Source organism: Lissotriton vulgaris, unplaced genomic scaffold (genome assembly GCF_964263255.1).
Source record: "Lissotriton vulgaris unplaced genomic scaffold, aLisVul1.2 SCAFFOLD_827, whole genome shotgun sequence".
NCBI lineage: Eukaryota > Metazoa > Chordata > Amphibia > Caudata > Salamandridae > Lissotriton > Lissotriton vulgaris.
Window position 1 is genome coordinate 5,974 of NW_028247218.1, and position 25,506 is coordinate 31,479.

Consider the following 25,506-nt stretch of genomic DNA (forward strand, 5'->3'; position numbering starts at 1 on the left):
TATCAAACTTCATAACCTTTTTGAAAATCCCAAGGAGAGAATATTTGCTTTAGAGAGCCCACCGTTACAAGTGAGTATATACTTTGTCTTCACCTGTTTTCTTTGCTGACTTGTGCTGTCTACCTTTGTCCTTTCTGTTTGAACATTTTGCCATCTTTACTACTTTTTCTTTACATTTCTTTGCATTTTCTTTTCTGTTAACTTAATCCTCACACTATTTCTGGCTGTCCAGCGTTCAGAACGCTTTCATCCAGCTGCAGCATTGGCGATTTCACTGCGGCATTGTCACGCCAGGCTGCACAAAGTAAGTTTGTTTTCTCTTGTGTTGAAATTTTGGCTTTTGCTTGTACGTTGTAGCCATCTGATTTGTTAAGTTGGTGAAAATTTAGTAGTGGGCATTTTTTGCAACTGTCATACATTTTCATCACCTCTTTCATTTGTTTATTTCCATAAGATCATTTTCCTTCTCTAATTGTTAAACACCAAGCTGCATATGTGTGGAAGAGGTTTAGTCCTTTAGGAGGGAGAGGGAATTCTGGCATTTGTGTTAGTGAGTCAGCAAGCTGTGTAAATAGAATAACATGGATGACTGCCATGCCCGCCACTATTTAAGACTTTTTTGCCTCAACATGATGCCTAGTCGTCTACTCGCATTTTTGCAAGCGCTTGATGTATCATTTTATTCATTTATTTTCTTTTTACAACTCATTTCATGCTTTATTTTGTATTCTTTTACAGTGCTGACTTGCATTAAACTACAAGGTTAGCTGTCGCTTAGCTTCCATGAGTAGCCTTACTCTTGAACTCCAATTTATTTTAATTTCAGGTCTACTCTAGCTGTTGGCAGATCTTTTGGTACTCATTCTTTAAAATATATATATATAGAGTTGTCTATGGCGCCACCCTGTAGGAGTATACATCTTCCACCTCATTGTATTGGCTGTTTTGTGTATCATCCCGCCTCCTGTAGAGTGCTTTCTTTGCAATGCATAAGTGACTATTTTAGATCTAGCTACACTTGGGGTGGCCAACTTCTCCTCAGGCTGACTAGAGCCCGTTCATCCATCCTTTGCCCAATGCGCTACTCACAAAGTGATCCTTCTTGGAAGCTCCTTCACCACTTTTACAGGGAGTGCACTAGCTCCCCCTCTTCACTGCCACTAGCGTGCTACACAGAGTGAGTTCATCCGGTGGATCCAGCCCCCCTCCCACCCCCCCTCTCCAGGTCTGGGAACCCTACCCTATAGTTCAGTCATTTGCAGTGATGGCAGTGTCCTTGAAGAGCAAGGCTTCGATGTCCAATATATTGAGTTCCACAGCTAGAAAGTGTGCCAATGATGGCAGACTGATACTATCCTTGCAAGTTATAGATTTCATATTGTAACATAAGTTAGACTGTTACTGCACCTTGTTCAAGACTCTACCTTTGAGTAATTTAAGTTTATGCTCAACTTAAACAAAAAAGCAGCTGAGCAGAAATTGCTCAAGTCCCAGGACCTAATTGACTCTGCCACCCATTACCAAAACTGATTGATCATAGATTTCAGTTATAGAAGTGATTCTTTAATTCAGAGTTGAAATTTATCTTAAGGTAATTTCAGAAGTACAGAGTTCTTCTACATACTCCCTGATTCTTTCTATTTGTGTCTAAGACCCCTCATTTTGAAGGGTGTATTGGTGAATCCGAAGAGTTTTGTTTCCTTTGAGTTACTATATTTTGTGTTTGTACCATTTACATATGGCAAAAGGCATCATATGAATTGTTGACAGTAAATTTTGTATTGTTTCCCATTGTTCCTCCTCCTCCTCACTTGCACAAATCTGTAGTTGCTGCATTTTTGTTTATATATGATATGATCAGATCAATTTCTTTAACCAATTTAGCTGACACAATTGTGCATAATTTGCTTTAGTACTTTTAAGATTCTTACTATACGTATCGGCCAACATTTTTTGACCTGCAAGAGTAATTTTGCTCATTTGATCTTCTTTGAGTCTCCTCTGTAACCTAGTAATGCTATCTGATTCACCAAATGTAATGTATATTATCCATGTGATAAAACAATAGGTTGTGTTTTTAATAAGTATACCAATGTCAAACAGAGGTAATTCAGAGGTAATACCTCAGGAGAAAAAATTTAGTTCTTGAAGTCTCTAGTACCTGCATGCCATCCACACAATACGCGCAGCTGCCTTATCTTCCTTTCTTGGAATTCCGGACAAAATAGAAAAAAAAACTGATGGCGGGATATGTCATGGGACCAACAGTTTATTCAAAGTATGAGTCATGGTCAGTCTGGACCTTATATATTTTGTGTTACTTGAGCATGGTTTAATTATTTTTTTCCTTATTTTTTAATCCTGATTTATACGCTGTCCCTATTTAGAGGGCACTTTATGCAATCCAGTTTTCGGGGATCATGGGCCTTGAATCATTGGCCATGTTGCCCTTTATTTGCTTGATTGCTAGTATCCCACTGTGTTTATTTTAGTAAGTTGTTTAATCGTTTTCTCATTATCGCTGCCATAGTTGCTTTTTTATGCTGCTATTTTAGAAATTGTACTTTATTTCTTTTATGTTTTGGTAAAAAATAGAACAAAGCTAAATTGAATTGAATTGTGATAAAAGACAGAGAATGTCCTATCTGAAAGAAACAGGTTAGTATTAGATTCCTTACCTTAGAATATCCCCAGGCGTCAGTCTGGATCCGGAAACTTTTGCGTAGCAGTACCCCTGCGCGTCGGTAGGCGTCGTCTGCAGGCGTCCCCTGCGGCTCCGCGTCCATCGTCGGCGTCGTGCGCCGTGATGACGTCGCTGGAGTATATAGACGCCGCCTCCGCGCGCTGACGTCAGTTCTTCTTTTTTCCGCGCCAGTAAGCGCAGATCCGAAGAGCAGTACTCCGGTCTTTTGACCAAGTTTTGTAAACTTCTTTATACTTTTTGGTGCCTGTAGGATGCCCGGTTACAAGAATTGTGACGGTTGTGACCGCACAATGTCGGTCACTGACCATCACCGACTCTGCCTCCGGTGCCTGGGCCCCGACCACGACGTGGACGCCTGCGTCGATTGCCGGGCCTTGACAAATAAGGCTAGACGGTAGCGGTCCCGCAAGCTGCTCGAGCTCCGGGTGTCGGCCCCGCGTCGAGAGCGGTCCCGGTCCGGCCGGAGGTCCAGGGAGCGTTCGAGGGAGCGGTCGCGGAGCCGTGCCGAGCGCTCCGGAAGTCGTCACCATTCGTCTGGTTCCTCAGGTAGGAAGCACAAGAAGTCGGGGCGTCATCGTACCTCCGACTCCCCCCGACGCGGCCGGGGGTTCGGGTGACCCCACCCCCGCGACTCCGCGAGAGTCGCCGGCGCGGCCTGCTCCATACCCTCCGGTCCCTGGGCTAGGCGCGACGCCCGAGGAGATTGAGGCGTTCCTCATGGCCATGAGGGCGCTCACTCCTCCGACTGGGCCTACGGCGCCTTCGTGCCCAGTGATACCGTCCGGGGGCCCTAGCGGTTCGGGTGTCCCTGCCTCGACGCCATCGGGTGTTCCGGCCCCGGTGCCGCCGACGGCTCCGACCCCGGCGCCGCAGGGGCCTTCGGGGTCGACGCCGGCTGGTCTACCGGCCTCTCCGGCGCCGATTCGATCGGGGTTACCCCCGACGCCGTCCCCGCGCGGCGCCGGTTCTCCGGTGCCGGCTCCGGACGGCGTCGTCCCCATGCCCTCCCCGAATCCAGACACAGAGTCGGACCGGCGTCGCTCGACGCCGGGCTCGACGCCGATGGGGCCTGTGAACCCCGAGGAGCCGGTCTACATTGTTGACTCCGAATATGGAGATGATTTAGAGTACGGAGAGGGTTGGGAGGGGTCTGAGGACCCTCTGTCACGTGAGTGCCAGTACGACGTGGACTGGACAGGTGATTTGGGTGATGCCAGTGGTCTGGACGACTCTCCTAACCCTGGCTTTGTCTCGCCTCCTACCGTGGCATCGGAGGAGGGGGCTGCTTATTCAGTGGTGTTGATGAGGGAGGGCTGCCAAGGCCTTACACCTTGAGCTCCCCGTCGCGGCCGTGAGGCCTAACATCCTCACTGAGGTCTTCAAACCGCAGTCGTGCCCACAGGAGCCACTGCTGCCGTTTAACGAAGCCTTGTCGGACGTTCTTTTGGGCACGTGGTCCAGGCCCTCTTCAGGTTCGCCTGTTGATAGGAACGTGGCCAGACGCCACCGTCCGTGCCCGGACGACCCCAAGTTCCTGTCCACCCATCCCACCCCTGAGAGTCTGGTGATCCAGGCCTCGACTTCCCAGACCGCATTCCCGTCGGCCCCGCCCGACCGGGAATCTAAGAGGTACGACCAGTATGGCAAGAAGTTCTTCTCGTCCCTGTGTTTGGGACTGCGGTCTTGCAACACCGCTTGCCTCTTGGGCCGCTACACCCACTCTGTGTGGGATACGGTCGCGGAACTGCTGCCAGAATGCCCCATGGAGTTGCAGGCTAAGCTCGGCAAGGCTGTGGCTGAGGGCCGAGACGCAGCAAAATATTCCATACGGTGTGGTCTTGATACGACCGACTCGCTGGGCAGAGCGATGTCCACGACGGTGGCGATTCGTCGCCACGCCTGGCTGAGATCCGCCAACTTTTCGGCAGATGTCCAGAATGCCTTGATGGACATGCCGTTTGATGGCTGTCGCCTGTTTGGTGACAAGGCGGACCACGCGCTGGAGCGCTTCAAGGACTCCAGGGTCACGGCCAAGTCCTTGGGTCTCTCGACCCAGCGCCAGCAAACGGGTTCGTTTCGCTTCTTTCGTGGCCAAGGAAGGGGCGTCCCCACACGTGCTGCCAGCCACGCTCCGCAACAATCTTATGAACGCGGTGGCGGCCGTGGAAACCGCCGTGGAGGCGGTCGGGGTCAATGGCGGGGTCAGGCCACACCTCCCCCGCAGCATCAGCCTCCAAATCCTCCTAGTCCGTGCTTTCAGGCCCATGTGACGCCAGTGGGTGGCAGGGTTCGCCATCACCACGCCAGCTGGCGCGCAATCACATCGGACAGGTGGGTGCTGCAACTCGTCCGAAGGGGCTACTCCCTCCCCTTCGAGACCAATCCTCCAGCCATGCCACCGCAGAACCACCGTGTGTCGGGGGACCACTTTACACTTCTGCAGGAGGAAGTTACGGCCCTCTTGGCCAAGGGGGCCATCGAGCGCGTTCCTGGGCCAGAAGTAGGGCGTGGTTGCTATTCCCACTACTTTCTGGTGCCCAAGAAGGACAAAGGGGGACTACGTCCTATCTTGGATCTACGGAACGTCAACGGCTTCCTCCGGAAGGAGAAGTTCAAGATGTTGACATTAGCTCAGGTCTTGGCTGCTCTAGACCCGCAAGACTGGATGGTAGCGTTGGACTTGCAGGATGCGTATTTTCACATCCCCGTCCTGCCGGCCCACCGGCGTTACCTGCGGTTCACGGTAGGCCAGGAGCACTTTGTTTATCGTGCTCCCCTTCGGCCTTACCAGCGCCCCACGGGTGTTCACAAAGATGATGGCGGTGGTCGCAGCCCATCTGCGCAGGTTAGGGGTTTCAGTCTTCCCCTACCTAGACGACTGGTTGTTGAAGGCGGGCTCGCCCCAGACAGTCGTCCACCACTTTCAGATGACGGCAGACCTCTTGCACGAGCTGGGGTTCTCCATCAATGTGCCGAAATCACACCTGTGTCCCTCTCAAAAGCTCCTTTTCATCAGAGCGGTTCTAGACTCGGCGCAGTTTCGGGTTTATCCTCCCGAACGGCGGGTCCGGGATATACAGGCTTTGATTCCCATCTTTCAGTCGCTATCCCGGGTTTCGGTCAGGTTGACGCTGCGGCTGCTGGGGCTGATGGCTTCCTGCATCCTTCTGGTGCATCACGCCCGGTGGCGGATGCGGGCTCTGCAGTGGGACCTGAAGTTTCAGTGGGCCCAGCATCAGGGCAACTTGTCCGACCACGTCTTGATCTCGGAGGGCACTGCGAGACAACTGCAGTGGTGGCTTACGGACCGCGATTGGGTCAGAGGCAGATCCCTCTCCCTTCCCCAACCAGAGCACGTTGTCGTGACGGATGCGTCCCTCCAGGGCTGGGGAGGCCACTTGGGAGAGGCGGAGATCAGAGGCATCTGGTCTCCTGCGGAGTCCTGGCTCCATATAAACCTGTTGGAGCTACGGGCGATTCGTCTTGCACTGAAGGCATTCCTCCCCTTTGTCAACGGGAGTGTAGTGCAGGTGTTCACGGACAACACCACCGCCATGTGGTACTGCAACAAGCAGGGCGGGGTGGGGTCGTGGACCCTTTGCCAGGAGGCTCTGCGTCTCTGGCAATGGCTGGAACGTCAGGGCGTGACTCTGACGGTTCAACACCTGGCAGGTTCTCTGAACGCCAGGGCGGACAAACTCAGCCGTCGGTGCTCGATGGATCACGAATGGCGTCTGAACTCGGACGTGGCGCAAGGCCTCTTTCTGCAATGGGGAGAGCCTTGGTTAGATCTATTCGCCACAGAAGAGAACGCGCAATGTCATCAGTTCTACGCGTTGGAGTTTCCAAGACGGCACTCGCACGGCGACGCCTTTCGGCGCGAGTGGAGTTGCGGTCTGTTATACGCCTTTCCGCCTATACCACTTCTGCCCAGAGTGCTGAAGAAGATCAGGCGCGACTGGGCCCAAGTTATCCTTGTGGCTCCGGACTGGGCTCGAAGGTACTGGTATCCCGAGCTACTCAGCATGTCAGTCGGTCCCCCGATCCGCCTGCCCCTTCAGGAGGACCTTCTGTCGCAGCAGCAGGGGACGGTCCTCCACCCGAACCTATCCAGTCTCCACCTCCATGCTTGGAGATTGAGCGGCGACAGTTGAGGCCATTTGATTTGCCTCCTGAAGTCTGTGATGTGATTCTGGCAGCCAGGCGTCCCTCCACAAAGTCGGTATACGCCTGTCGGTGGAACAGATTTGTGGCATGGTGCACAGCAAAGGCTGTGGACCCTCTTTCTGCCCCTCTTTCCGAGGTTCTTCTTTTTCTTCTCTCTCTTGCCCAGCAGGGCTCTGCTCTGGGCACTATCAAGGGCTACCTTTCGGCCCTTTCAGCCTTTCTAAGGCTTCCTGATCAGCCTTCTTTGTTCAAGTCTCCTGTTGTAACGAGATTCTTGAAGGGCATCACACACATGTATCCGCCTGTTGCGTTTGTGATGCCTCAGTGGGACTTGAACCTAGTTCTGACTTTTTTGATGTGTGCTCCCTTTGAGCCACTTCATTCCTGTCCTCTCCGTCTCCTGACTTTAAAGACGGCTTTCCTGGTTGCCATCACCTCTGCCAGGAGAGTGAGTGAGCTCCAGGCTCTTTCTGTCAAACCTCCCTACCTGTCCATTCATCCAGACAAGGTGGTTCTGAGAACTAGACCTTCTTTCCTGCCCAAAGTTGTCTCTGCTTTTCACATCGGGCAGTCCATCAGCCTCCGCATCCTTCAAAGGATGAAGAGCGGCTCCATCGTCTGGACCCAAAACGTGCGCTCTCATTTTATATGGATCGCACACGCCAGTTCCGGGTGGATGACCAACTGTTTGTTGGCTACGTGGCTGCGAAGAAGGGACGGTCGGTCCATAAACGGACCATCTCTCGATGGGTCGTTCTCTGCATCAAAGCATGCTACTCTTTGGCTCGGAAGGAGCCTCCTGTTGGGCTGAGGGCCCATTCCACTCGGGCCACGGCGGCTACTACTGCCCTGGGCTGGGGCGTCCCCTTGCAGGACATTTGCCAGGCGGCTACGTGGGCCTCGCTGCACACCTTTGCGAGGCACTACTGCCTGGACAGTCAAGTCCGAAGGGATGGCTTCTTTGGCCGTTCGGTCCTCCAGGACTTTCTGTTGTAGGATTGTATTGGTTCGCAGACCCACCACCGGGGTTGGTATTGCTGGGGTATCTATTCTAAGGTAAGGAATCTAATACTAACCTGTTTCTTTCAGATGAAGAAGTTACTTACCTTCGGTAACGATATATCTGTAAGAAACAGTAGTTAGTATTAGATTACTTACCGCCCCACCCGTCCTCCCCGTTCTGCGAACTGATACCTAGGGTTAAGGACATCCCTTTCAGGGCCCTAGTTTCAAATGGCACCAGTGTTGGTTCTCACATGGCTCTGTGTGTTCTGGCGCGGAAAAGCTGTGTACAAAGAACTGACGTCAGCGCGCGGAGGCGGCGTCTATATACTCCAGCGACGTCATCACGGCGCACGACGGACGCGGAGCCGCAGGGGACGCCTGCAGACGCCTACCGACGCGCAGGGGTACTGCTACGCAAAATTTTCCGGATCCAGACTGACGCCTGGGGATATTCTAAGGTAAGGAATCTAATACTAACTACTGTTTCTTACAGATATATCGTTACCGAAGGTAAGTAACTTGTTCGACTGTACGTGTTGAGCAGGCCAAGCTCTATGGCCACAAAGTTCTGGGGCAATGATATTAGTCAAAGTGCATAATCACATGCTGTGCCACATACACAACAGACTCATGTCCAGCAAGTGCTTATGAAAAGAATACCTACCACAGTTCCCAGCATGTTATGTAGAAGGATTTGGGGCACAGGAATAGCAGAATGCTAAGCCGTTTGAAAACTGATTTTGCTGTTCCCAATGGGTAATGAGGTTGGGATTGTGGGCACACCACAGTCCATGCCCATGTTGAAGGCCATACTCTATGATCAGTAATCTCTGTGTAGGGCCATTTCCAGTTCATACAGGGATAATATTATTAACAGAAAGATCAATGATGTAGATACTTACACAGCCTAGGAAAAAGCAAACTGTTAAAGCTACATGTACCAGGCTTTAGTTTTCAGCAAAGTTTGTCGAGTTGAGAGCATTTCATCCAGCCACAGGCCATGGTTTCCCTTATGCTCCGACTTTAATTTGGTTTCACAGGTGACCGATTTGTAGCAAGGCTTTCTTCCCTGCCATAGGCATCAAACAAAGTATCTGAGACTGGCAAAAAGCTGGAAGGGTGGCTGTTAGTCAATTCACACATCTATGTATGACATTAATTAACATTTGCAGACAATGGGTGGCAGTTTGGGGAAGATCAAGCAACCCGGGGTGACGCTGAAGGCTGCGTCATGGTGAGAGGTAAATTACCACGTATTCATCAGCGGGTAATGAGAGGGCACAATCTCATGTAATGCTGGGAGGAGGGAATTCTTTTTTTTACTTTAAAAATATGGCAGCCATGTGGTACAGCTGCTACTAACTGCTTCACTGCTAATAATGCTGCTTTGTCTGTCAGCAAATAAACAAAAAGAGAGATGAATTGAGTCGTGAAACAGCTTCTTTTAGCTGAACTAACATATCCAGCAATTATATGTAGAGAAAATCTCATAACTATGGATTTGTTTCTTTGATATATTGTTCACAGCGGGATATGTCATAGTTTGCAGATTGGTACACGCATTTCCCCTCTTGCTTTCTTCCCTCTTCCTTTACCTATTAGGTGCTATCCTCTTCATTTATGAGTTTTAAAGCGCTTTGTGTCCCTGATGAGAAAACACATTTTTTCACTGCTTGTAATATTGTAACATCCATGCAGGCAAGTGAAGAATTACAATTACCATAGTACAGTAGAACTGTACAACTTTAACCTTTGCATTTCTTCAATTTCGCTGGCCCTTTTGAAAAAATCGCTACATTTTTGAAAAAGTGCCGATTTTGCGGGCACTTTTGTAAAAATCGTGGCATTATTACAAAAGTGCAGATTTCGCGGCAAACCGTGAAATCCTGGAGGGTCTGACTTCAGTCACTTCAGTTGAGTATCAATACACCTCCATCCCCTCTGGTAGGCAGGGATTCTCAGTTTCAAGACAAATGGTGGGAAATCTGGCCAGATGAAAGCTTCACATATTTGAGGATTTCAAGCTGTAATTTTAAGATGTCTGAGACAAACCAGTCTTTTCGCTTCTCACTCAGTTATTTGTGGGAGGAGTTCAAGTTGTTGGATGGAGAAGTGAACAAAGTGGCAGAGAAAGGAGTGATTGTCATTTTTTTTTCTTTTACCATGGGGTTCCTGAGCTATCTGCTTCTCATGTGAAAAAGGGCTCAGTAACCTGCTGCCTGTAATACACCTGAGATATTTGAGTCGGGTTTTCTCATAAGCTATTTTGTAATGGTGGACCATCTGTTAAATAATATCTTGAGGGCAATGGCATTCGAGTAGGGATTTGAAGAGTACTTTTACTTAACAATTCAGATGTGCCGTCCTCATTTCATATTTCTTCAGTTTGCATGCTGAGGCATTCTTGGAAATTCACTAGGGTATTAAGTGGTCTCTTGTTGCCTCCTTGTCTCTTAACCAAGCACCTTTCACTGGATACAGTAATTCTCAGGGTTAGAGGCATCTGAATAACAATTTATCTGGATTATATGATATTCATGGTTGAAGGCAAGGAGGTACCGCAGTATGTCAGTTAACTCCCTAGTATTGAACTGCAGGATCACCACAGAGTTCTAATGAACAACTAGAGCTGTAACATTTTACATTCAAGACACACTTTAGGCACTCCTGAAAGCCATTTTGCTCAATGGAATTTAAATCCTTTACCGGAAGAGCAGGCTGAAGTAGATAAGCATTGAGATGTTAATGCAGGCATGAAACCAGAGGTTTACATTTCTGAGCGTAGGTGTGAAGTTTTAGTAATTCAATGTATTGTATTATTAAAGGAACTTTGTAACTTTTCTAGCCCAGCATGTATGGCACAATGCTAATCCTATACTTAAAAACTCTGCTAGAAAAACAGACATTTGAGGTGAGCAGTATTAGAGTGTTGGTGGTGTTGTATAGTGCTCCACCTAATACTTTAGAACTACCACCAAAGATACCTTCTCACTGGAAAAAAAGGGTTAAAGTGATATTGTGAGGTTTGCTAATAAGATCTTAGCTTGCATTGAAAAAAACCTGTTAAAAATGCACTCAATAAACAAAGGTTAAAGTGACGTTATAGTTGAATGTTGAAATAAGGTAAAAGCTATTGTTTTTAACCTCAAACCCTCTGAATTCAACAGCTATAGTTTATTGAGCTAACTAATACTTGCATCCCTGCCAAGAACTGCTTATGATCTCACATATTACAGACCTTATGACATCTCAAATGAATAACATCACTGCTGAAATCATTGATGTCATAGCCATATACAACATAGACTCACTGAGTGTGAACATATGGGCAATGGCACGGAAATAAAATAAGCGTTGGAGGCTAGTGGAGTTCTGCATTTAAAAGTAATATGGAGCACTGTTAATAAATCACTAACGTTTGGTTTGGAAAAGTACTCCATGTTAACTCCATGTTACAAGGTAAAGGCTGAGTCCTCCTGATGTGAATTGCAGGGGTATGTATGAAAGTAGATTGTGGCTTAAAGACAAAGCTTGTTCTAAATAAACCGGTGAGAGTATCCAAATCTACTTTTGACAATACAGTAACCACCAGTGTGTGCCATGTTATATAGTTGTAGTATAGTGATATAGACAAATTCTATAAGCTGTGCATGCATACTTCCAGAACTTCACTTATGATGTTGAGGCATTATAGATTCATGAATAATGTAGAATGTGGGGGTGTCCCACTTAGAGTTGATGCAGCTCGCAATGCTGTTGTAGGCATGGCTGAAAGATTATATGCCATTATGCCCATCTTAGAAATCTGTGTAGTGTATTTACCAAACTACAGAGTATTGTCCACTGTGCCTGACAGAAGGTGTCTTTACAGTGGCAGATGTATACCGGTCAACCCCTTGACTTAAAGTAGCCAGTCTCTTGAACTCTTTAAGAAGATAATTCCATTAAGCCGAATAGAAAATTGCCCATAGCTGCAGCGTGTTGAGTTAGTTCAAGTCCACAAATCCTATAGCATTGTGTGACCATGATCTTTGATGTCATCAGTCATCAACATGAGTGATGTACTGTGTGAGCTCATATATAGTGCATGGTGGGGGTGCAAGTTATAGTTAGCTCAGTAAGATAGAACTAGTGTGTTAGAACCTTGGGGTCTCTAGTTGGCAGAGGTAAGTGCCACTGTCCAAATAGGGACCCTTGCTTCCAGTCATGGTACGGAGGAAACACTCTTTAGATAACCTCTGCTCACCCCCTTGATAGCTTGGCACAAGCAGTCAGGCTTATCAAAGGCAATGTGTAAAGTATTTGTACCAACACTCACAGTAACACAGTAAAATCACCACAAACTGACTCCACAACAGTTTAGAAAAATAAAGGTATTTAATCTAAACTATACAAGACCAAAACAACAAAAAGCCAACATACACTGTTCAAGAATATGGTTGCAAAGTGTTCTGAATGTTAGCGATAAAATGATCCACAGTTGCGTCACGTTTTAGCCACAGTACCTTTGTTTGCGATAAAAAGTTCCAAGCACAGAAGCTGTAGCTGTAGAAAACAAGCGATGTGTTACTCCTGAGACCCTCGGGAGGCGTTAGCGACAGCCCCGCTGCAGCAGCAGACGTGTTGCGACAAATCCGGTCTTTATGGGGAGGAAGGCGATGACTTGTATGGATTCCGGTGCGTAGGTTCCGTAGGAAGTTTCCTCTCGCAAAGGCACGATGCGACGATCTCCGGGGATTAGCGACGATCTTCTCCTCTCGTGGCCCCTCAAAGCCATGGCTCTGCCACGATGTTCGCAGCGACGTGAAACAGCTTCGCAAAGCGGCTGTGCGACGATCTCCCCCAGTGATGACATGCTCTGCGACGATACTCGCAGCAATGATATTTTTCCCGCTAGCCAAGGGTGCAACGTCTCTGGCAGCCGCAACAGGCACTGCGACGATCTTCTCCTTCGCGGCAGCGGGAAATTCCTCGCACTGACAATGATGCGCTCCACAATCGAGCGATGCAATAAATGTTCTGTAGCAGAGTCTCTCAAATCTTGGATTCCAGCTTCCCAACACAGGTACCTCTTGCAGAGGCACCACAACTGCCCCAAGCACTCTAGGAAGGACAGAGCTCTCTCAGCAGAGCTCAGGGAAGCTGGGGGTGAAGTCCTTTTGTTCCTGGGACTTCAAGACAGGGAGCCAGCTTACCACATGCCCTTGGAAATTCCTTCAAGCCAGGGGACAAAGCAACAACAAAGTCCTTCCACTCTCCTAGGCAGCAAAGCAACTGCAGGTCAGTCCAGCATCACACAGCAGGGCAGTCCTTCTTCAGTCTTCCAGCTTTCTCCTTCTTGTTTCCAGGATGATCTAATTTTCTGTTGTCTGGGGTCCTGTACTTATACCCCTCAAAGTCTGTTATCCCTTTTGTGCAGTTGGGCTCTGAGCCCGGTCTGAACCAGTTCTGGGTGTTCCTTGAGCATTTTATTTTCCTGGCCTCTCCTTTCCTTTCAGGGAGAGGGGCAGGGTCATCAGCCGCCCAGCAGGAGGTGGAGCCAGCATTGTGGAAGGCAGGCACAGCCCTATTCAGACCCAGGTGCTATCCCTTCCCACTACTCAAGATGCAGTCATTCAGCCTAGGGCTGACCCAGCCAGCCTCCTGAGGGCTCCCAGCCCTTGTCACTCTCAAACCAGACAGCCAATTCACAAACCGGCCAAGGCACACAGAAGGGTCAGACAAGAGAACAGCAACTTTCTAAAAGTGCTGTTCTCAAACACAGGATTTAAAAACAACCTTTCCTAAAAGATGTGTGTGAGTGGGCTAGAGGATCTCTCGGAGACTTTAAGAGGTTTTAACCTAGTTTTTATTGGTTTTAACGGTCTCTTTCGCCTAGGGCTCTGTCTGTAATAAGGTAGGGTCGCTTCTTGTTCCTTGTTGGGGGATAGGCGCCATCTCAGAAGTGGTTTTCCTCTTCTCTTGCACTCCAGGGTGCTCCCGGGGCCAGTTGCCTGTCCGGAGTAAAAAAACAACAAAAGACAACAGACTTGGTTTCAGTCAGGGTACCCACTATATATAGCGGTACGGAAGGGTAGTGAGGAGTCACACGGTGCCCAATACCAAACAATATGTACACAAGCAGGTCGGTGCTCCGTGCCGGTAGTGCTCGGGAAAGGGGAGTGACTGGGGTTATCGCCGGTATAGTTACGTGAGTTTGAAATCCTTCCTCCCAGCCCAACCCGAGATGCATGCCCGTACCTGGTTGAGCCACGTGTCTCTTAACGTGTGGCTGGGCGATGCGCTGTATCGTTGGCCTCCTGGCTCCGTCGCAGGTCGACAGGGAATTTCTCCGCTCGTTTCCTCCTCCAGCAGTCTCCTCTCATCCAGCTCGGCAACTTTTCCACGCTTGCTTTCTCCTTTGTCTGTAGGACACACCTCCCTGTCCTCACTTCCGGATTTTGGTGGGTCTGAATCAGTGACGTCCCCGGGGCCAGGGACTTCCCCAAATTCGTCCCAGTTAAAGAAACAGGGACCAGCTTCGTCGTCCAGGCGGAAGAGCGCTGTTTCTGCCCGGTTCCAATTTTCAGGTTGCTGTGGGGAGAGAGGTGAGACTGGTATAGCTCTCGTCTTAACGTTTCTCTTCTCGCTTCCGAACTGGCCCCCCTTGTGACAATGTGTTCTTAAATTCTGAGTTCAGGGATACCAGACTTTCAATCCTATCTTGCTCCGATGGGAAGATAAGCTGGTAGCCAATGTAGCCAGCATCCCCCATGATAGCCTATGGAGCAAGATAGCCTTAGCATAGTGAAAAACGAAAATGGCTGTAATTCACTACCAGAGCATGTAACCTGCACAAGTACATGCTCTACCTTTCACCTGCACTGCACCCTGCCCAAGGGGGTACCTTGGGCCTTCCATAGGGGTGATCAATGTGTACAGAAAGGGAAGGGTTAGGCCTGGCCAGTGGGGACCTTGACCGGGAGGACATGGCAGTTCAGACTGCACACAGGCACTGCGGTGGCAGGCCTGAGACACCATTTCAGGGCTACTCATGTGGGTGGTACAATCAGTGCTGCAGGCCCACTAGTAGCATTTGTTATCACCAGCCCTGGCACACTTAGTGCACTTTACTAGGGACTTTTTGGTGACACAAATATGCCAATCATGGATAACCAATCACAATATCAATTTACACAGGGAGCATTTGCACTTTGACACTGAACAGCAGTGGCAAAGTGCCCAAAACATCTAAACCAGCAAAAACGAAATCCAGCACATCATCAACAAGCATTAGAAATGCAATAGGTCTCGCAGCATTAGAGTTAGTGCTTTTAGAATTGTTAATAGGTTTTTTGTTGTAAATCTTTTGCATTTTATTTTTTTGTAGGCAATGCAAAAGAATTACAAATCAAAAAAGCAATAAGCAAATGTAAAAGCTTTAACTAAAAATCCTGCGAGACCTATTGCACTGTGTGAGGGTGAGGGGTTGAGGGTGAGTGAGGGTGGGGGTGAGTGAGGAGTTGAGTTTGAGTGAGGTGTTGAGGGTGAGTGAGGTGTTGAGGGTGAGTGTGAGTGAGAGTGAGTGAGGGTGAGGGTGAGAGTGTTATTGTGAGTTAGGGTGAGGGGTTGAGGGTGGATGAGGGTGAGGGTGAGGTGTTGAGGATGAGTGAGGATGAGTGAGGGTGAGTGTGGGGTTGAGGGTGAGTGAGGGTGAGTGAGGGTGAGTGAGGGTGAGTGAGTGTGAGTTATTGTGAGTGAGGATGAGTGAGGGTGAGGGAGGGTGAGGGTGAGTCAGAGTGAGTGAGGGTGAGGTGTTGTGGGTGAGGTGTTGAGGGTTAGGTGTTGAGGGTTAGGTGTTGAGGGTGAGGTGTTGAGGGTGAGGTGTTGAGGGTGAGGTGTTGAGGGTGAGGTGTTGAGGGTGAGGTGTTGAGGGTGAGGTGTTGAGGGTGAGGTGTTGAGGGTGAGGTGTTGAGTGTTATTGAGGGTGAGTGAGTGAGGGTGAGGTGTTGAGGGTGAGTGAGTGAGGGTGAGGTGTTGAGAGTGAGTGAGGTTGAGGTGTTGAGGGTGAGGATTTGAGGGTGAGGGTGTGAGGTGTTGAGGGTGAGTGTTTGAGGGTGAGGGCGAGTGATGTTGAGGGGGTGAGGTGTTGAGGGGGTGAGGGTGAGGTCTTGAGGGTGTGTCATTGAGCGTGAGGCTGAGGTGTAGAGTGTGAGTGAGAGTAAGAGTGAGGGTGATTGAGTGTTTTAGTGTTAGTGAGGGTGAGGTATTGAGGGTGAGTGAGGGGAAGGGTGATTGTGGGATTGAGAGTTAGTGAGGGTGAGGTGTTGAGTGTTAGTGATGGTGAGGTGTTGAGGGTGAGTGAGGGTGAGTGAGGGGGAGGGGGAGGCGTTGAGGATGAGTGAGGTGTTTAGGGTGAAGTGTTGAGGGTGTGGGTGAGGAATTGAGGGTGAGGGAGGGTGAGTATGGGTGAATGTTTGAGGGTGAGTGATTGAGGGTGAGGTGTTGAGGCTGATGTTTTGTGGGTGAGTGAGGGTGAGATGTTGATGGTGATTGAAGGTGAGGTGTTGGGTGAGGCGTTGAGGGTGAGTGAAGTTGAGGGTTGTTGAGTGAGGATGAGTGAGAGTGAGGGTGAGTGAGTAGTTGCGGGTGAGGTGTTGAGGGTGAGTGAGTGAGGGTGAGATGTTAAGGGTGAGTGAGTGTGTGGTGTTGAGGCTGAGTGAGGATGAGTGAGAGTGAGGGTGAGTGAGCATTTGAGGGTGAGGCGTTGAGTGTGAGGCGTTGCGGTTGAGTGAAGGTGAGAGTGATTGAGTGTGAGTGAGTGTCAGTGAGGGTGAGGTGTTGAGTGTGAGTGAGGATGAGTGTGAGTGATGGTGAGTCAGGTGTTGAGGGTGAGTGAGGTGTTGAGGGTGAGTGAGGAGTTGAGGGTGATTGATGTTCAGGGTAACTGAGGGTGAGGGTGGATGAGGTGTTGAGGGTGAGGTGTTGAGTGTGAGTGAGGGGTTGAGGGTGACTGAGGGTGAGTGAGGGTGTGCAGTTGGTTGAATAAGTGAGAGAGCCTGGTAGTAATGCAGGTTATGGCTTCCGGTAAGCTGGAAGCTTTGAGTAACTCTGCGGGTCCCTCTTTGGTATTTCGCTTCCACATTGGTCCTAGGCAGGCACATGTTGGAGGGAGAGAGGTGGGAGTGGCCAGCCTTGTTGACGTTTGGTGTCCAGGTCTGCGTTCAAGTGAAGAGAGTTTATCTGCGCTCCAAATCAGCCACATTCAGCACCAAGCAACAGCGCGCGCCGCCTCCGACGACAACACTCAACACGTCTCTGAACAATAAAAGCAACAACCATCCTGTGCAGGAAGAGGTTTCCAGGGCAGACCGGCTGCGCCCGAGCACGGCCAGCGCCGACATGTTATCTACGGCTGCTCCCAATGTGGTTCCAATCAGGGCTTGAATGAATCACGCCAGTGTGGGAAACAGGACCCGGGGGCTGTTTCTTTCATTCACAGGGAGTCCGGCCCTGCTGCCGCCTGGACAAAGACACACCGCCCACCAGACCCCCGGAGCAGGACCACTGGGCGGCAGGGAGGGAGCCAGGAGCAGCACGAGGGAGCGTCTGCAGTAAGGGAAGGAATGGGACGCCCTTTGTGTTCACTGGGGGCTGAAAAGCATTAGACAGCTCCCCCCCCCCGGAACATAACCGGGGAGCGGTGTAAGCAACAATCACAGGCAAAGTGTGGTTATGGAAAAAAATGCATGTTTATTATACACAAATCCCAGGATGGGAGGGGGGGGGTGGATTTCAGTGAACACAAATACACGTGAAATTGTGCCGTCTATGGGCTCATACATAATTGAGGCTCAAGTATAAAAAGAATTCCATAGCGCGTCGCCCCTCTGTTACAGTTCTGTCTCTAGCGCCATGAGGCAACTGAGGCATCTTGCTCCGCTAGATATGACTGAACTAATTCAATAACCTTGACGAGTTCGTCTCACATGCGGCGATAGTTTTAATATAGAGGTAAAGAAGACTATTGCAGAGCATGCGATTCGATGTGTCCTCGAGGGAATGAAGCGCTAAACACTGATGCAAAGCAGACCTACGAAAATGACGGCGTGACATGCGATTCGATGTGTCCTCGAGGGAATGAAGCGCTAAACACTGATGCAAAGCAGACCTACGAAAATGACGGCGTGACTTTACGACAACTGACAGGATAAAAACAAGAAAGGGTGGAGGGGGCAGGGGAGGAGGGGTCCGGGGAGGAGGGAAGGGCCAGAGGGACTTGATGGGAGTGTGAATCACGCCAGTGTGGGAAACAGGACCCGGGGGCTGTTTCTTTAATTCACAGGGAGTCCGGCCCTGCTGCCGCCTGGACAAAGACACCCCGCCCACCAGACCCCCGGAGCAGGACCACTGGGCGGCAGGGAGGGAGCCAGGAGCAGCACGAGGGAGCGTCTGCAGTAAGGGAAGGAATGGGACGCCCTTTGTGTTCACTGGGGGCTGAAAAGCATTAGACAGCTCCCCCCCCCGGAACATAACCGGGGAGCGGTGTAAGCAACAATCACAGGCAAAGTGTGGTTATGGAAAAAAATGCATGTTTATTATACACAAATCCCAGTATGGGAGGGGGGGGGGGTGGATTTCAGTGAACACAAATACACGTGAAATTGTGCCGTCTATGGGCTCATACATAATTGAGGCTCAAGTATAAAAAGAATTCCATAGCGCGTCGCCCCTCTGTTACAGTTCTGTCTCTAGCGCCATGAGGCAACTGAGGCATCTTGCTCCGCTAGATATGACTGAACTAATTCAATAACCTTGACGAGTTCGTCTCACATGCGGCGATAGTTTTAATATAGAGGTAAAGAAGACTATTGCAGAGCATGCGATTCGATGTGTCCTCGAGGGAATGAAGCGCTAAACACTGATGCAAAGGAGACCTACGAAAATGACGGCGTGACTTTACGACAACTGACAGGATAAAAACAAGAAAGGGTGGAGGGGGCAGGGGAGGAGGGGTCCGGGGAGGAGGGAAGGGCCAGAGGGACTTGATGGGAGTGGTGGGGAGGAGGGGGAGGGTATAGAGAGAGAGAGGAGGAGAGACAGGACAGGGGGAAGCAGCAGAGACACGGCGGGTAAAATAAACAAACAAGCCTTAGGGAAGAGAGGGGAGGGGGGAGGAGAAATGCGACACGGCGGGAAGGGGAGGGGGCGGAACGGGGGCGGAGAGGGGAGAGAGAGAGTAGGCAAGGGTAAACAAACACGGACGTGCACGCGCCCGTGACTTTTAAGGTCAATGCGCATGCGCATAAGCTTAATGCGCATGCGCATTGACCTTAAAAGTCACGGGCACTGCAAGGAATCGCCACGATTCCTTGCAGTTAGATAAAGAGTTGATGAGCCCCTATAGTCTCGCTTGCTCGATGCGCATGCGCATCGACAGGCGAGACCTAAAAATACAGGAGGTAGAGGCAAAAAGATAGGGAGACACCAAGCCAAAGATGCCAGGTCTAACATAGTGAATTTCAGAATTTCTTTTGCTTTTTAATATTTGCTTTTAACTAATGTTGACACAGAATTATAACTTCACTTTAACGTCACGAAGGACACCAAATGGTGTTTTTTCTACGCCCACCTGGGCCACGAAAAAAAAAAGAGATAAGAAATGCTACAATTCTGACCCAACCACTAGATGGCGGAAGAATGCACGGCATAGTGAATCCAGAAAGTCTTCAAGTTGCAAAACTATACTGACAGGTAAGAAACTATAAGTTCTTCCTCCCCTTAAATTACAGCTTATTTTATGAATGTAAGACAGAGGTCTTCAATCTGTGGGGCGTGACCCCCCAGGGGGGTCGTGGAGTCCTTGGAAGGGGGTCGCAGATTCTGTCAGGGGCATGCAATTCCTGGCGTTGGGCTGATCAAGGGTGCTCATGACGGAGGCCTAATTCACACCGAGGTGTGAAAAACATCAAAAGCTCATTAAAAGTAGAAGGTCTTTTAAAGACCTGTAAAGTACTCCGTGTGGCTGTGTGTGTGTCCTTGAAACTGTTTCAGCCGGGCTCACACACACTGTGAGAAGTTGGCCTGATATATGATGTTTCCAATTCTGGAACCACCTTGTATCAGTCCAAACAATCCCTTATGGTGTCTGGTTGTAAGTCAACCTTATTAGACAAGCTATCCTAGTGGTAGCATGGACTAAGCAGCCTTAAAGGCTAAACTCAAGAGGTCGTGTTAAGCGAGCTGTTTTACCAATCACAATCCTGTAATATCAAATGAAAGGACACCACACAAGTATATATTATAAAAATATATGTGTTTATTACTAAAATAATCCCCAGTACTCTTCATGAGCAAAGGGGCACAAGCGTTAAATCAAAAGCACAGTATTACATATGAAAGTTGCACAATTATGGATGAGGGCGGGTGGCCACTCAAATCATATATTAAGAAAGTGGTATAAGAGATACCAATCGAACAGTGGTTAGGCCTAGGGCCTAGGGAATCGCTGGGAGCAGTCGGGACAAGCAATGCTGAAGTCGGGAAAAGCCCGCGGGATTCGGTTGCAGCGCTTAAAGCACACGCATGCACCAATGCAAAGTCAATGGTGCGTAAAAGTTATACAAATAGAGTTTAAGGATACTTCCGCTGAACCTAGAAGGACAACACTTTAGACACAGACCATAGAGGTGTGTACCAGTGTGGGAACACCGGCGTTGCTGAGTTACCTCACCCACAGGAAGCGGGTGCATAGGGTCGAAGTGGCGTCGGGTTTCGTCACGCAGGTTGTTGGTGCTTGAAGCTGAATATGCTGCAGGCGACGTGAAGGAGAAGTGTCCGGTGTGATCCAAGGGTGGATCAGAGTCGTAAAGTACCTGAAAGCAGAGGGGACAGAGTCTGGGTTACTCAGCAGTGACCATGGTGGAACCAGGACGGAACCAGGCAATGTCGGGCGCAATCAGGTGGTTGTCGAGGAGCTTCTCTCCGCTGCCACGTGGGCTCTGGGGCATCTGCGACGTCCAGGAGCGGGTCACGAGCTGTCCCACGCAGGCTCTCACCGTCGGCGCTGTCTGGTTCAAGATCGGAGCAAACAACACTTGGCAAGAGCAATCCATGCGGGATTGGAAGATTGCTTCTCACTAGGACCAGGAGGGTCAGAGCGGGTGCTCCTTTTCAGAGGAGCGGGTGCAAGTCTGGAGCAACCAGAATCACAAGTCGTATTTCGGTTTTCATCGGCACAGGGACCACAAGCCAGCTGGCAAGTGACCGGGCCAACGCGTTGAGCCAAGGAAAGCAGAAGGGCCCCACGCAGCACTCGTCGAGTGTGGAGGGGTGAGCTTCAGTGCAAAAGTGGCTCAGGGCTGGGGCTTCTCAAACCCCGGTGTACAGCTTCGAGGGTCACTTGTGGGCTGCACGGTCAGCGTCTCGTGGTCTTTTCAAGATGGCGTGCCCCACGCTTCCGGTCGCCTCCAAGGGTCTCAGCTCTGCAGGGACTGTGGATCGGGCTGTAAGAAGGCAGGCAAACTTGATCTCGTCGATCTGTCGCTCGAGTTCCGGCGGGAACTGCAACAAAGCTGACGTCGAGGTGCTGGATGGTGCCTGTTTGCACAGGGTGGTCACTCCTTGACCACAAGGGAGATTCTTCAGTCTTCTACGTCGAGTAGGATGTCGAAGGGTCCAGAGTTTCGTTTCAAAAGTTTCATCAGGATAATCTGAGGTCGTTGGCACTGCTCCCATTCTTATACCAATCTAGGGGGCTGGATTACCTGCTAGGTCCCCTCCTATGGGTGGGACCCAGGAAGGGGGTGGATACACCCCTTTCCCTTTGATCCAGGCCGCGCTGGGACTGGGGCTGGTCTGCCCCAGAACCGGTTTGGCCGGATTATGCAAGGGGAAGCCTTGTGCTCCCCAGGCAGTGTCTGGTTTCTTTCAAACCTCCCTGCTACAATCCACTATCTCCTGTCTGGGGTGGTGTAACGCCTCCCTGCGACAGAAAAGCCTTTGTCCAGGCCTCCTCTGCTGAGTTTCGGTCAGCAGCAGGAGGTCAGACTCGTGTCTGTGGCAGAAGCATCCATTTTGTGGATCTGAGGCTCTTTTAAAAATCTACCGCGTTTCAGTAAAGTAACATGTCTTCTCCCTCTAGAGGGGTGGAATGCTATCCCCGTCGACAGGACTGTCGAGGGGATAGTATTCCAAATCGTATGACACCTTACACGACATGTTTTGATAAAGCCAAACCAAAGTTGCTATATAACCGCAAGGATTATAATGCACTTAATAGTATATGGTATGGCATTATCCCGGAACAGCTTAGGGAGATGTTCCCGACAGCTGCAGACAGGCTCAGCTCATGCTAGAGCTCCATCTCACATTAAACCACGCACTCTGCCTCCAGGATTGATAAGGCCTGCCATAGGAGTGGCTCACAGGTTTATATGTGTCCAGATATAGGTTTAGTTATAGGTATACTATATCTAAGCAATGGGTGATTACACCCACTTGCCCCAGCTGAGTGATCAGCCAGTTGTGTCAATTTAAGAACCAGCCAGGGGTGGCAAAAGCTATGCTTCAGCCCCTGGTAGGCCTTGGTGGCACCTATGCCCTGAGCACCTATAGTGCATGGTACAGTGGCTGACAAGGGGTCCAGTTCCAATCGGGTTATGTACCTATAGTACATGTATGTGAATTTAGAGAGAGAACAGCAGGCTGGGGATCTGATTAGCAGGTCCACAGCCTCAGTAAGTCGAAAACCAGTGAAGCAAAAATTGGGGTGACCATAGGATAGCAGACCCTACTCTCCTACACAACCCCCCCCCCCCCCCCCCCCCCAACGCAGGGACATTAAACTTAACCTTGACCAGATAAGTCTTCATGTTCTAAGTGGAAGTACCTGGAGAGACCATCTGCATTACCATGGTCAGTCCCTGGGCGGTGCCCCACTGTAAAGTCCATCCCCTGTAGGGAAATGGACCACTTGAGTAGTTTGGGGTTTTCACCCTTCATCTGATTTAGCCATAAGAGGGGCTTATGGTCTGTCTGAATTAGGAAGTGAGCTCCAAACAAGTATGGCCTCAACTTCTTCAGGGCCCAAACCACAGCAAAGGCCTCCCTCTCAATAGCTGACCAACGTTTCTCCCTGGGGGTCAGCCTTCTGCTAATAAAAGCAATGGGCTGGTCTTGACCATCTGTATTCAGTTGTGAAAGCACAGCTCCCACCCCCAACTCAGAAGCATCTATCTGTACAATGAACTGTTTGGAGTAGTCCGGACTCTTCAGGATAGGTGCAGAGCACATGGCCTTCTTCAGGTCATCAAATGCCTTTTGACCGCTAACTGTCCACTGAACCTTTTTGGGCATCTTCTTGGATGTCAAGTCATTTAATGGTGTCACAATGGACCCATAGTTCTTTACAAATTTTCTGTAATACCCAGTCAGGCCCAAGAAGGCTCTGACTTGTGTCTGGGTAGTTGGAGGAGCCCAGTCCTGTATGGTCTGGATTTTGCTCTCCAATGGTTGAACCTGACCCCCACCTACTAGGTGGCCCAGGTACACAACCTTGCTCTGCCCTATCTGGCACTTAGTAGCCTTGATAGTCAGGCCTGCCTTTTGCAGGGCCTCCAGAACCTTCTTCAGGTGGATCAGGTGATCCTCCCAGGTGGAGCTAAAGACAGCAATATCATCTAGATATGCTGCACAAAAGTCATCCAACCCAGCAAGGACTCGATTCACCAACCTTTGGAAGGTGGCAGGTGCATTCTTCAAACCAAAGGGCATTACCACAAACTGATAATGCCCACTAGGGGTAGAGAATGCTGTTTTTGCTTTTGACTCTTCAGCTAACCTGAAATGCCAGTAGCCAGCTGTCAAATCAAATGTGCTCAGAAACTTGGCAGAAGCCAATATATCAATGAGCTCATCTTCTCTTGGAATGGGATGAGCATCCGTCCTAGTGACAGCATTGAGACCTCTGTAGTCCACACAAAACCTCATTTCTCTCTTTCCATCTTTGGTATGAGGTTTTGGCACAAGGACCACTGGGCTAGCCCATGGGCTCTCTGATGGCTCAATCACTCCAAGTTCTAACATCTTTTGCACCTCAGCCTTTATACAATCCCTGACATGGTCAGGTTGCCTGTAGATTTTATTCTTCACAGGCAGACTGTCACCAGTGTCCACCTCATGGGTGCACCAGTTAGTTTGACTGGGTGTGAGTGAAAACATATGTCTGTGGGCCTGCAACACCTGTCTGCAGTCCACCTGTTGCTGCTCAGTGAGGCTGCCTGTCAAGGGTACTCCATCAACTGAACCATCATCAGGGTTCTGGGAAAGCAGGTCTGGGAGAGGGTCACTCTCTTCCTCCTGATCCCCATCTGTGGCCATGAGGAGACTCATGTCCTCCCTGTCAACAAATGCTTTCAAACGATTTACATGGAGCACCCTGTGGGGGCTCCTAGGGGTTCCAAAGTCAACCACATAGGTGACTTCTCCCTTCTTTTCAACAATTGGGTAGGGTCCAGTCCATTTGTCCTGGAGTGCTGCTGGGGCCACTGGCTCCAACACCCACACCATCTGCCCTGGTTTGTACTCCACCAGAACAGCCTTTTGGTCATGCCAAGCTTTCTGTAATTCTTTTTTTTATTTTTTTTATTTTTTTTTGGAAAACCTTTATTTATGATTCAATGCACACAGCTATTCAGCCTTACATCCCTGAGGCTAGGCAGCATTATAAAAGCGGAGAAAAGGTGTGCATAAAACAATTCAAGGAGCAATCAGGTTTAATTTTATAATACAAGTATAAACCTAAGAAACAAGATAGAAACCTAAAAAGAACAAGAGGAAGGAAAAAGAGGGGGTGGGGGTGGGGGGGGAAAGGAAAAGGCGGCAAGGCCAAACATAGAAGCAGTAAAGCACAAATCCAGGGGGGGAGTGGGACCTGTTAGCATTTGAACGAAACATATCGAAAAGAGCATACAGTTGTGGGGGGAAGAAGAAACAGGATTACGTTTAAGTGAAACATTGGGCGGAGGGAATGGCTAGGGCGAAAGACAAACCTCCAGGGGACCTACATCAGGGGGCACACAGATATCACCCCTGTATGCATTCCATGCCCCCCAGATCATCCCCCACATCTTCTTACCCCTAGCTAGGTACAGTTTTCTCACGGAGCATGCACCAGTCCATATTAGTTTTCCAGAGACCCACGGAGGGGGGGTTCGGGGCGCCCCATTTCTGAGCAATATCTCGCTTGGCCACCATGTTCCCTAGCGTGACCCAGCGGGTTTGCGCATTATCGTAGTCAGTCGGACCCCACACATTCAACAAACAGCGTCGAGCTTCCGCAGACAAATCAACACCAGTCACATCACGCATAACCGCATGCACCCGTACCCAATAGGAGGCAATGGCCTGGCATTCCCAAATGCTATGCATAAAGGTGGCCAGCGCACCGCATCCTCGCCTACAAAGGCCATCCTGGGAAAGCCCCATGTGAATCAACCTGGGGCCAGTGACGTAAACCCTGTGGAGTATTTTCAGCTGAACTAAGCGCAGCCTGGCTGAAATTGCTACTTCCTTAGGGGAGGACACCGCACACTGCCAATCTTCATCATCCAACTCAATCCCATCACTCACCCACTGATCACGCACTTTCA

The 25,506-nt window shown here is 49.7% G+C and overlaps 1 protein-coding gene across 1 annotated transcript in view; it reads left to right on the forward strand.

Annotated features, from left to right (window-relative positions):
- Window positions 1–232: 232 nt before the first annotated feature.
- LOC147665215 (arf-GAP domain and FG repeat-containing protein 1-like) overlaps window positions 233–25,506 on the forward strand; it is a gene marked incomplete at its 5' end in the record, with an annotated part of 303,816 nt that continues 278,542 nt past the window's right edge. The window contains one exon of the mRNA XM_086949669.1: window positions 233–304. Coding sequence (XP_086805795.1) covers window positions 233–304 — 72 coding nt within the window. The remainder of the gene's footprint in view (window positions 305–25,506) is intronic.